Raw genomic sequence first — 12,618 nt, forward strand, 5'->3', positions numbered from 1 at the left:
TCAATCTTTACGTCTCGACCATTTCAAGACTCCTCGTCATGTCCGTGATCACATCCGGGACTCCGAACAACCTTCGGTACATCAAAATGCATAAACTCATAATATAACTGTCATCGTAACCTTAAGCGTGCGGACCCTATGGGTTCGAGAACAATGTAGACATGACCGAGACATGTCTCCGGTCAATAACCAATAGCGGGACCTGGATGCCCATATTGGCTCCTACATATTCTACGAAGATCTTTATCGGTCAGACCGCATAACAACATACGTTGTTCCCTTTGTCATCGGTATGTTACTTGCCCGAGATTCGATCGTCGGTATCCAATACCTAGTTCAATCTCGTTACCGGCAAGTCTCTTTACTCGTTCGGTAATACATCATCTCACAACTAACATATTAGTTGTAATGCTTGCAAGGCTTATGTGATGTGTATTACCGAGAGGGCCCAGAGATACCTCTCCGACAATCGGAGTGACAAATCCTAATCTCGAAATACGCCAACCCAACATCTACCTTTGGAGACACCTATAATGCTCCTTTATAATCACCCAGTTACGTTGTGACGTTTGGTAGCACCCAAAGTGTTCCTCCGGCAAACGGGAGTTGCATAATCTCATAGTCATAGGAACATGTATAAGTCATGAAGAAAAGCAATAGCAACATACTAAACGATCGGGTGCTAAGCTAATGGAATGGGTCATGTCAATCAGATCATTCAACTAATGATGTGACCTCGTTAATCAAATAACAACTCATTGTTCATGGTTAGGAAACATAACCATCTTTGATTAACGAGCTAGTCAAGTAGAGGCATACTAGTGACACTTTGTTTGTCTATGTATTCACACATGTATTATGTTTCCGGTTAATACAATTCTAGCATGAATAATAAACATTTATCATGAAATAAGGAAATAAATAATAACTTTATTATTGCCTCTAGGGCATATTTCCTTCACTTTTTCTACCAGTGTCCGGTGATTCGGCAGCGCGGTGCGGCGGGATCCCGCCGCACCGCGCTGCCGAATCACCGGACACTCCCGGCGGCGGATGTGGCGGCATCATCAGCGGAGGCGCCCCCATGGAGGTGGCCTGAACCTGGGGTCTCGCCGGGCCCAAATGGGCTTAGGCGGGCCGGTAGATCTGGTTCGCGGCGGCAGGCTGGTGCGGCCGGCCTGACATAATCGCTTGCTCTGGCACCGTGGTGGTGCCGTGGCCAGTCAGGCGGCAGCGGCTGGGTCCATTTGGTCTGGTCACCGGCACAGAAGGTGATGATTCGTGCACAAAAAGCTGGATGGAGTTCTTCAAAAAGATTTGGGTGAAAACCTGCTCTCGCCTAGGTGCCAAGACTGGCGATGGCAGCGCTCTTCGGTGCCGTTCCCTTCCTGGAGGTATCGCCATGGAGAAGTTCTAGGCCAACATCTGCTACTTCCGGGGGAAACCCTAGATCAGTAGATCGGAAGACGGCTGCCTTCTTGTGTCGTTTCCCCCCTGGGGGTGTCATTCTTGGAGGTGTGCATGGGCTCGAGGGATCAGTGGACCGCAGCTTTGGTGGAGCAGTGCTTCATCCTACACATTGACGGCGACAGATCTCGACAGCGTGGTGGAGTGCAGATTCGTCGTCAGATGTGCAGGGATGGACTGGCGCGGGAGGACGACGTTGTCCAGCGTCGTGGTGGCGTCATTGGTAGACAGGCCTGGCACGGTCGATGCGCCAGTTTCTGCTCTGAAGATGGATCGATGGAAGAGGGTGGTGTCGGGCCTTGCAGAGCGCATGTGGTGCCCGCTGTGAGGGCGTCGGACCGGTGTGTAACCCAGTCCCAGTATGTGGCTATGATGGGGCATCCGGCGTTAGATGTTAGGCTTTGGTGCAATGTCTGTTTGGTATTAGGTTCGGACATTCGGCACCCTTTCATCAAGGGGATAGGAGTAGCAATAGGTTTTGCCTGGATAGTGGCTTCAGGCGTACTGATGTATTATTTTATAAGGTCTTTGTGAATAATTAATAAAATGGTTACATGCATCGTCCAGATGCAGAGGCAGGGGTACATCCTCTTTTTAAAAATATATTCAAAAAACAAAAGTGTGGGAAGGGGCGACCACCCTTTGGGCGTCAGAAACAGGGCTCATGCGGACAATGATAGTCACTTGGCGAGAGCCTCGGTACGTCAGTCCATACCATGCTAGAGCATTGTTGGACCAATATATTGTGCCTCAATGATGGTCTGTCTCTCATATTGAATACGATGGTTACTTTTCGGTACATGAACTTAGCCCCCTTGCGGTACACAGCCGATAGCTCGCACTCACTAGCTCCTCAATAGATCTCAAATTTGCATACTATAATAAAATGGTGTAAACACACAATTTTCGACATAAAGTGTAAATAGAGCGACTCACCTAAACATCACTATTATCGTTTCCTTATCGACAGCTCAAATAACTATTGGAGCTACTAACACATAACCCAAGAAAAGGTACCCCCTCCGGTTGGGTTTATAAGTCGGGCATGGGTTTTTAGATCTTTGATTTGAATAATAAAACACGTGTGATATGCCAAAATAATTATATAGTTAGAAAGTTCCTTTAGTGAAGAATCTAAAATATAATAAATGTTTCCCTAGTCAAATTAAAGAGTTAAAAACTCGTGCCCGACTTATAAACCTAACCAGAGGGAGTACCTGGAAAACAAGCTACGCCAAACATGCCCTTTTGGGTTAACTGTATGAAAGAATTAACTATCAAAATGTTAGTAAATATAATTTATTGGCATGTCCCACAAAAGGGCTTACAAAGGCATATATGTGATTTTGAGTGGACTATAGTTCTACTAAACTTTGTTGGATACTGAACTGTTGGATTGAACTCAAATATGGTTGGTATGTGTGCAAGAGAACCCTGAATGACCCCATTTCGACCAATCCTAAGGAACATCATGACACGGGAGTATACAGTGGAATACAGAGTCGGCGCGTGAAGAGCACCACGGTATTTCAGTAGGACCGTTAGATGTAGCGGGGTTGAAGAGATACTAGGCTTTAAAACTTTCAGACATGCTCATGTTTTCCCCCCATAAAGGTTTGAGTGTTATGAAAAATACAAGTTCTAGTTGCAGCATTGTCGTTGGAAGCTAAAAGGGACTTTTTTTTAATTTGTTGTGTGAACTCAATGTGATGTCCAAGTTTTACTGGTGTGTATGATTGCTTGGGTTCCGAATTTGAGTATTTGGTCGAAGCAATGAAGAAGATCCAAATACTGGAGTACATGATTATTCAGTATGTGCTCTCAAGACCTCTAAATACTTGGTACTATTTTAGAACATACTAGCCCATTGATCTGCCGATGCGGAGGCATTTCCATAGCACTCACATTCAGTAATGGAATCTAGCCCACTCTTTCTCTACTCAGTACTAATGTTGAATTTTGCATCTGCTATATGAATAATAATGAAAAATAGAGCAACCTGGTTCAACCAACAATAAACGCATAACGGAAAATATGGTGACTGCAGAGAAGGCGGTTATACCAGCAGAACAACACTAAAACAATCAGTCAATGGAACTAGCAGAAATTAACTAAGACGACATAGAAGTTAAGCAAACTACAAACAACAATCTGCGACAACTCTTTCATATGTAAACAAAACTATCGAGGGTAGTTAGCGGACAACACGAACTCTTGTTCCTGAGTATATTGCCTGCTCACTTTCTCCAAGCTTGTCCTTTTAATTGTTGATGAATATCTTGCTGTCAAATAATTCATCTTGTTTGTTTCCGATAGAAAATCATTCAGGACAGGCTCCTTGTGTACTTGGAGGCGTTCGAATGTCATCTCCAATGATCTCATGGTTGGTCGCTCCTCTGCTCTTAGTTTTATGCACGACATGGCTAGAGCAGCTACTTCTCCAAGCTGGCTACCTCCCTCCTCCATGATTTGTGGATCCAATATTTCAGCCAATTTATCTTCTGCAAATAGTTCAACAAACTGTGCAACAAGCCAATCTCCTTCAGATGATCTATATGTAGTTGGCATCTTCCTAGTAAGCAACTCAATCAAAATTACTCCGAAGCTATAAACATCACTTTTTTCTGTTAACCGACCTGTGTAATAGTATGTAGGATCTAAATATCCAAAAGTACCTTGAACCACTGTTGTTATCGCTGACTGCTCATGAGGAATGTACCTTGAAGCTCCAAAGTCAGACACCTTTGTTGCAAATGCATCATCAAGTAGTATATTGGCAGACTTGATATCTCTGTGTATTACTGGGACAGAAATGGCTGAGTGAAGGTAAGCAAGGGCTTTGCCAATTTCTGTTGCGATCCTTAATCTATCTTCCCAAGTTATTGATCCCAGCGGCTCCTTGTGAAGATGATCACATAAGGTTCCATTGGAAATGAATTCATAAACCAACAAGGGGACTTCTGTCTCGAGACAACATCCAAAAAGCTTTACAATATTCCTATGATTGACCTGTGAGAGAATGGCAACTTCATTTATAAACTCATTGATTTCTCTCTTGACCACAATATTTGACTTTTTGATGGCCACAACATGCAAGTCTGACAAAATTCCTTTGTATACTGTACCATGCCCTCCTCCACCAAGCTTGCGAATTTGATGAAAGTTGTTTGTAGCCTTTTCTAGCTCCTTTAAAGGAATGATCATTTTCTCTGCAATGTCTGATCTATGAGACACCAACTTTTGCAACAGTTGTCCACGATTTTGTTTGAAGAACTTTTTTCTCAGCTCCTTAGCCTTTTGATGCTTAAGCTTGCTGATTATTATTTTTAAGCTAATAAACAAAAGTAGAATAGTCGGGCCACTAGAAATTGATAGACCAATAATTAAACCTGTAAAAAAAGATAGATAAGTGGGGAAAGAATTTGATGAGAGAACTCAAATAAATGAGGGAATTTGTGGGACACAAATTAAGGGAGGAGCCAAAAGGTTTGGTAACAAGATGGTTACCAAAACCTAGGTGGATCATACGCGAAACAAAGCAGTGATTTATGCTTTGAAAAATTGGATTAGGTTGATCTATTAGTACCGATGTAAGATTATGGCATATTTAATTCTAGATGCCTTTATCTATCCATTCCACCAATCTGGACGACTTACTCTTGTGTGTGGATTATTTCCTTATTTTTAATCTATAAATATGTTGTCATTCCATGCTTATTTAATTTTGCAGTAAGGCTCTTTTTTTTATGGATTTTCTCTTCTAGCTTAGCATATTTTCACAAAATATTGTCCTTGCAAATATTGATAGCATCTAAGATGGCAATATGGGATAGTATAAGTTATTCAGAGAGAAGTACAATATTTTTTCACCTAATTGAAGAAGAGAAGTAGTAGTTAACACTGTGATAGTTTATGTATACACTGTAATCCGATGAAACTAAAATGTTGGGAATGGTATTCACCTAAGTTCATAGACTTGACACAACCATTAAGTAGGGTGGCATTGCCTTGGGTTCCTCGCGGGCAACTGCAATCAAAAGATCCATCCGTATTGGTACATTTGCCATAGCATGGATGTGATTGCGCCTGGGTGCACTCATCAATATCTACATACAACAAACAAGCATTAAGCCAAGTGAACCACCCAAATATGAAAAGATAACATACATGGACGACATGATGTCACGATCACATCAATGCCCTTCTATCATCTAATGGTGTGATAAACAAGTGATGGCACGCTGACTTATTAGTGGGCACATATAGACATATGGGTTCGAGTGACGAGTAGGGTGTAATTCTTTGTCTCTGCCCATAGAAAAAATGTTCTTCACTCTAAAAAAAAGTTGTTTATGTTCTTCAAATTATCCATGTTTATAAAAATATCTTGTTATTCAAACACAATTATTCTCATATTTCATAAAAAAGTACCCATATTTTGCAATAAAAATGAAATAAGTGAAATAAGAAATATAAAAAGAAATGAAAAAACTAACAAAGGAAAGAAAACAAAAGGAAAAATAGTTCACGTTCTAGGCCTGGACCCACGCCCAAGGACACGCATCTATGTGAGCCGAGCCAATTTTGATGATTTCTATATCTAGTTTTCAAAATTATCTCCCCATTGTTAATAGATTTTATTCTCATATTTATGACTTTTATGGTTCCCTTTATTTTTTTACTTTCTGTTTTTTATTTAATATTTATCTTCTAATGTATCTTTTTGATGCAAATTTTTATTATTACACAAACTTTGTAAATATATATACAATTTGAAATTTAGTGAACATTTTTTAAAATGCTAGAACAGTTTCAAAATTGTAGGAATAGTTTTTTCATAGGGGAAGTTTTTTAATTACAGGACAGAAAATCATGAATAGCCTTTTTGATAATTTGATTTTTTTTAATACTTGAATATTTTTGTACATGTTCATTTACAAAATATAAATATTTTCTTAAATATGTTTCTGACCAAATAAATATTTTCCATTTTTTGATTTTCATTATATATACATTAATAAGATTATGTCTTTTTAAGTTTTAAAAATAAGTAAAAGATATTTTTTCTTATTGAGCCTCAATGGAAGCGGTGCATTTAGCTTTGGCGTGGGCGATGTGGTGCTATTGTAGGTAATGAAGTGTCGTACAGCAGAGACCATGAGTTACGACAGGAGCATTAGCAAAACCGATACAAACGAATCCCCCAGAAGAATAGTACAATGCCTAAAAAAACTGATACAAAATGCGCCCAACAAAAAAAGAAGAATGCTGGAGACATATGGATGCCTTAGGTTGCCCGTAATGAGAGTATCATGGCTAGTACTACACATGTCAACTAAGTAATTTTGATAAGGTGTCAACAAATTAAATGAAGAAAAAAAGTTGTGTATCATATCATAATACTATATTATAATAAATACTATAGTACTTTGTGTCTTCATGTCAATAAATAGGGTCATCTAACATAATACTCTATAGTGCTATGCGTTAGGCTGGTCGTAGTGGGAGTATCATATGAAGTATCATGCATGTCAACTAAGAAATGTAAATGGTTCTCCGATGGCTGTTTAATGCATGGTGTTTGTCTCCTACGGACGCAGCTTCAGTGCCTGAAAGCAGTGGCGGAGCCAAGGGGGAGCGAGCAGGGGCCTGCCCCCCCCCTAACGATCGAACGATGCAACATAATTAGCGACAGGAACGCACGTATTCCTCAGGTTTATACATACTCGCCCCCCCCCCCCCCCCCCCCTATCTCAACGCTAATTTTAGAAACAAAGGAAAAGGCCCATGTGAAGCCCGCTAGTGGCCAGATTAGTCTCCTGGCCTCCTGGGCGTTGGGTTCTTACGTGTGATTGGCCTCTACGTTGGTTAGTATGCGAAATTTGTCTTCGCTGTTCCTTGCCCTTGCACACCCGGCCGCCTCTGCTTGCTCTCCCTGCCCTGCTTCTGCCGATCCTATTCATACCACGACGGCACGACGCAGCCTCCTTCAGTCAAATCATCCGGATCCAACCAGCGGGAAGTAGCTAAGAACCCAAGGTTGGACACATCAGTACATCCTACTAATCTAAATCCCTAATTCCTCATCTTGTATCATTGTTGAACTTATACACGAGATTTGTGTTGTTTATTTGTTTTGGTTCTGTGATTTGTGATGCTATGATTCTATGAAGAATTTCTATCTTGTACGTGTCCTAAAAATTATCATGATCGTGATGCAAATTATCTTGCATTAGTTATTATTTGTGATGCAAATTTTTGCTATGTCCAACTTGTCCAATATACAGTAGCTTATTGCGAGACTGCAATTCGGCCTAGAAAAGAAGTTATGAACTTGACTTGGCCCCCCCTATACCAAAATCCTGGCTCCGCCCCTGCCTGAAAGGCACCTGTCTTTGTGTCCCTGACATGTGGGCCAGCCACCTGTTAGGCCCACATGTCATAGACACAAAGGCAGGTGCCTTAAGGCACCGAAGCGCAATCCGTCTCCTACTCATCCGGCAACGGTGTTGCTGGTGGATGGTGACAAGCAAATATTTGGTTATGCAATCAACCCCCTCAATGATCTATTTGTAAATTTCTTTTATATGGGGTGTTTTTTTTACTATGTGCCTTGAAGGTTGTCCTATCTGGAATTGTCTAGTGTGGACCACGTGTGTTGTAACTTTCAACATTATACTATAAACACGTGGTTTCCTTCACACATAAAAAAAATCAAAAGATGCCACATGCCCCTCCCTTAAGTTTGTATACAAACTCCTCCGTGTGGCTAGCATCTCTCTCCTATGTGAGAGGTGGTCTGTAGAATTCTGGAAATTTACTATATGTCTAGCATTTTTGGGAAGAGAAAAAATGAAGCAACATGTATTTAACTCTTGCCTGTGCATCCGTTGTCAAGGTATGGGTTGCCCTTGTAGCCATTGCTGCAGATGCAGGTATACCCCGGCCCGGTGAGGGAATCCACGCACTCGCTGTGCTTGCTCACGCAGCTGTATTCCGGCGATTTGGCAACCTGGTTGCACGACATGTAATCATTGCGGTCGCCGATAGGCGGGATGGCCCAGTCGAGCAGCAGTGGCATGTGCCAGCGCCGCCCCTTGCCCGCCGGCCCCGGCGTTCTTTTCAGATCGGCCGCCTGGAAGACGTACCGATTCTTCTCCACGATGAAGGCGTAGTGGCAGGGGTGGAGGTTGACGCCCGCGCTCGGCCCGTTACCGAATATCATGCTCGTGTTGGTGAGGCCCGGCGGGATGGCAACGCGGCAGCAGCCGATGCCCGCGCACCTGCGATTCCGTGCGCTCCAGGGTTTGTCGCAGTAGGCCAAGCAACCGCCTAAAATCGATGTCGCATTGTGGCGCCACGTCAACATTCTGCCGGAGTAGTAGACGAAGGTGTTGCAGCCGAGGACGTAGAGCTCGTTGGCGGTGCTGGAGATGCGGTAGACGCCCAGCGGGTTGACTTTCATCTTGCCCATTAAGTGGCTGGTCTCCTTGCCGGCGGCGTCGAAGCACTGGTGCGCCACTTGCATCGACACCCGGACGTGCGCGTAGGGCGTCATGGTGATGTTCAGCACCCGCGCAGAACTGCCCAGATGGACTGTGGCATCCGGCAGAAACGCCATCTTGTCGCCCCCGGCGGTCATGTTGTGACAGTAGATCTGGAAGCCGGGACGAAAACAGCCGGCGCCAACGCCGAAAGGGTAGGGGATGCTGACGTCGCCGCATCGCGCCTGGCAGCCTGGCTTCACCAAGGGGTTAGACGCGGTGGTTCTCCATGTAGCTAATGCCAATAGCAGTACATGAAGGAGGACCAGCGCCATGAACGACATTGTTGACCACCAGGCACAGGCAGGCAAGCACTCACGGGCGATGTTAGCAACCGTAGTTAAGTAGAAGAGCGAACGTAGCAATAGCATCAGCAGATTCTTGCAACTTGCTCTCTACCCCTTCCTTATTGGACGTCAACTTTTCTGCTCAGTATTCTTTACTTACGTATACTGCATTAAGGAGCCGGCCGCCCGGCCGGCTGATGTTGTGGACCGTCTCCCAGATAAGTGGCCAATTAAAGATCTTCTATTTTACCAATAAGAGATCTCACCTCATCTATTGGGTCGGGTTCCGTTTTGATTAGGTCGTACTGAATTATGCACTAACATAGTAAGGTTGCTGGCCGGTGGAGAAAGCTATTACTTCCATACAAAAACTTGCCGGCCGATGGACTAAAGATTTAGTCGTTTGGAGAACTTATTATTGATATGGATCATTGATGGTTTAACCACGTATGTGAGTACCATACATATAGTTTTTGTTCAATCTCGTTCAGAACAGCCCAAACACTCATGTGGAAGTACACTCATGTGGAAGTACATTGTCAAGATGGGAGTGTTATCTTTGCAGCATACAGGTGTATATTCAATTGCAACGACGCGTTGGAAGCGGAACTGCATGCGATCATGCAAGGCATGGCACTGGCCGTGCAGCATTGTTCCATGCCAATTGTTGTGCAGTCAGACTCAGCATCGGCGTTGGCAGCATTGACCGGGGAGAGTTTAACCAGGTCAGCTTATGGACACTTGGTGACGGAGATCAAGCATCATATGGAGACTAGGGAGTTTGTTCCTTCAAAAATCAAGCGTGAGCAAAATAGGGTAGCACATCAGTTGGCTTTGTATAGTCGTACGGAGTTCACTACTGATGTATGGCTAGGGAGATGCCCTCCTTGTATTGAGGATTTGGTGCCTCTTGATTGTAACCCTATGCATATGGAATAAAACTCTCTTTCTATCGCAAAAAAAAAAGAAGTACATTGTACTATACATATTGTTATCAATCTTTTGTGTACATAAGTGTATTATTATATTTTTCTGGATCAGTCATTTCACTGTTTCTTTTTCAAATACGCAAAGCGTGTGTATCTTTTCATTCATAGAAGAAGTTAGAATGAGAACAAGGAGGAGGACACCACCTGGCACAACACAAGATGGCGTAGACATGGTGCCCAAAGTAGAGGGACACAGGATGATCAGCCTAAGCAGAAGCTACACCATAACGCTAAACTACCCTGGCCAAGAGAAACATTCGAGACCACACAACATCTAAAATCTCAAAAACAGTCACCGGGGACGCCATGAGCAAGCAAGATGATGCATTCATGAAGGGGAACGACAGTGTGACACTGCCACATCCGATCTGAGGAACCGCGCCTATGGTTTTCCTTGGTACTCGAAGATGGGCACGGAGAAAAGCCATGGCAGCGCCTCCAAAAAGACGACGGCACCCGTAGGTATCTCCACTATCAGCATCAGCAAGCCAAGTAGGGAATTCGCCCCGGCCTATGTCCGAACAATCCCAAAGCCATTGGGATAGGATACGAAAATGAGGAACGGGTCGCTAGCTGGATTCGCGACTGCAGGAAGAGGAGCTATGTCTGCCGCTAAGGGGTGGCAACGGGCGCGGCCCGAGCGGCCGTCATTGCTTTTATAATGGTTGTTATGCCCAACGGAAAGAATAATAGTCCAGAGTCTAGATCAATTAACCAATTATGGTTGGTAATACCATAGAAGTACAATCGTTCAGTGAACTACTCTTGAGGAGAAACCGTCAAAGACATCTAAATGCTTTATTGACATGAAATAGAAGGTCCTGATTTGTAGTTGCAAGGAAGTCTGGAATCATCTCCATAGCTATCGAGGCCTCTCTACCGCGAATTCATAGCCTGAAGCATTACCCCCAAATAAAGTTGCATGTGTTGTTTGCGAGCTCTGTGTGTTTCCTGATTTCCTACGGGGCCAACATGGTCTAAAGCCTTCTCTTCTGAATCCCTATTGGTAGGGCTGGTATCACTAGTAGAAAAAGGGTCAAACGTGAAGCACATTAGTGCCGGTTTGATTTTGGCCCGGTACTAATGATACCATTAGTGTCGGTTCGAACGGATTTGCATTAATGCCGGTTCGTGTTGAACCTTTAGTATCGGTTCGTGGCACGAACCGGTACTAAAGGGGTGGTGGCAGGCTGGCGTCAGGCCGGGGCCCCACGATCACCTTTAGTACCGGTTCATGGCACGAACCGGTACTAAAGGTCTTTAGTACCGGTTCGTGCCATGAACCGGTACTAAAGGGGTCTGACCTATAGTACCGGTTTGTGACACAAACCGGCACTATAGGGCAATTTTCAAACTCTACCCCCCCCCCCCCCCCCCCCTCCGCGTGTCGCCATTTCAGTTCTGAAAAAATCAAAAGAAAATGATAAAAACTTCAAAAAATAAAATCCTTCAAGAGGTAGTTATATTACTACATCTACTAGTTAGGAAAATTTAAAAACTACGATTTGGACATGTTTTGCAAAAAGTGTAGGGAAAATGTAAAACGGCTATAACTTTTGCATACGATGTCGGAAATAAACGTATAATATATCAAAAAATTCAGCACGAAAATCCGCATCCAATGGAGACAGCCTATGGCTTGTTTGGAATTTTTTAGAATCCTCAAATTCCAAAAGGAAAAAAAGATATGGTCAAATTTCAGTTTGTTTAAAAAAATTTGGTTAAATCTGGTCAAACTACTTATTCAAGAAGTATTAATGTTACTACATAATTATTCAAGAATATTAGTGTTACTAAATAATTATTTTAATTTTTTGAATTTTGGTCAAATCTGGTCAAACTATGGTCAAACTGTGGTCAAACTATGGTCAAACTTATTCAAGAAATATTAGCGTTACTAAATAATTACTGTTTTTTAAATAATAGTTTCAAACTCAAACGGTGAAATGTGTGACTGCATGCTCAAGCTAAACTCCTGAGGGTTAATAGGATTGACATCTTACTATTGTCAGGAAAACAACAAGTGCAGACTCGGAAACGAAGTAGAATAGAACCCGAAAGTTAAGCGTGCTCGGGCTGGAGTAGTGAGAGGGATGGGTGACCGGTCGGGAAATTAGATGATTTGAAATGAGTGATCCACACTTGAGCAGTTAAGAGAGGTGATTAGAGACTAAATCATAAAATAATTCAAAAAAATTAAAAATCAAAAAATCAAAAAAATTCCAAAATTATAAAAAAAATTCAAAAAAAAACCTTTAGTACCGGTTGGTAACACCAACCGGTACTAAAGGTCCCCCATGCCAGGGTGCGAGCTTACGCCACGTGGTGGCA

General features: G+C 42.9%; 1 protein-coding gene across 1 annotated transcript; it reads right to left on the reverse strand.

The window, feature by feature from the left end:
- Positions 1-3,524: 3,524 nt before the first annotated feature.
- On the reverse strand, positions 3,525-8,787 carry LOC125524252 (wall-associated receptor kinase 2-like). The gene is made up of 3 exons (XM_048689329.1): positions 8,347-8,787; positions 5,430-5,573; positions 3,525-4,856 (listed from the first exon to the last, which is right to left on the reverse strand). Exons 1-3 carry the CDS (start codon positions 8,690-8,692, stop codon positions 3,649-3,651), a joined length of 1,698 nt encoding a protein of 565 aa, XP_048545286.1. The 5' UTR covers positions 8,693-8,787; the 3' UTR covers positions 3,525-3,648.
- Positions 8,788-12,618: the final 3,831 nt, after the last annotated feature.

Source organism: Triticum urartu, chromosome 7 (assembly GCF_003073215.2).
Source record: "Triticum urartu cultivar G1812 chromosome 7, Tu2.1, whole genome shotgun sequence".
In the NCBI taxonomy this organism is placed as follows: Eukaryota; Viridiplantae; Streptophyta; class Magnoliopsida; order Poales; family Poaceae; genus Triticum; species Triticum urartu.

Excerpts from the sequence above, each read along its gene's own strand:
- LOC125524252 (XM_048689329.1), bottom strand. The coding sequence starts at position 8,692 with ATGATATTCGGTAACGGGCCGAGCGCGGGCGTCAACCTCCACCCCTGC. Across the intron at positions 5,574-8,346 it reads CCTTGACAACGGATGCACAG|ATATTGATGAGTGCACCCAG; the intron begins GCAAGAGTTAAA and ends TGTTGTATGTAG. Across the intron at positions 4,857-5,429 it reads TGTCAAGTCTATGAACTTAG|GTTTAATTATTGGTCTATCA; the intron begins GTGAATACCATT and ends CTTTTTTTACAG.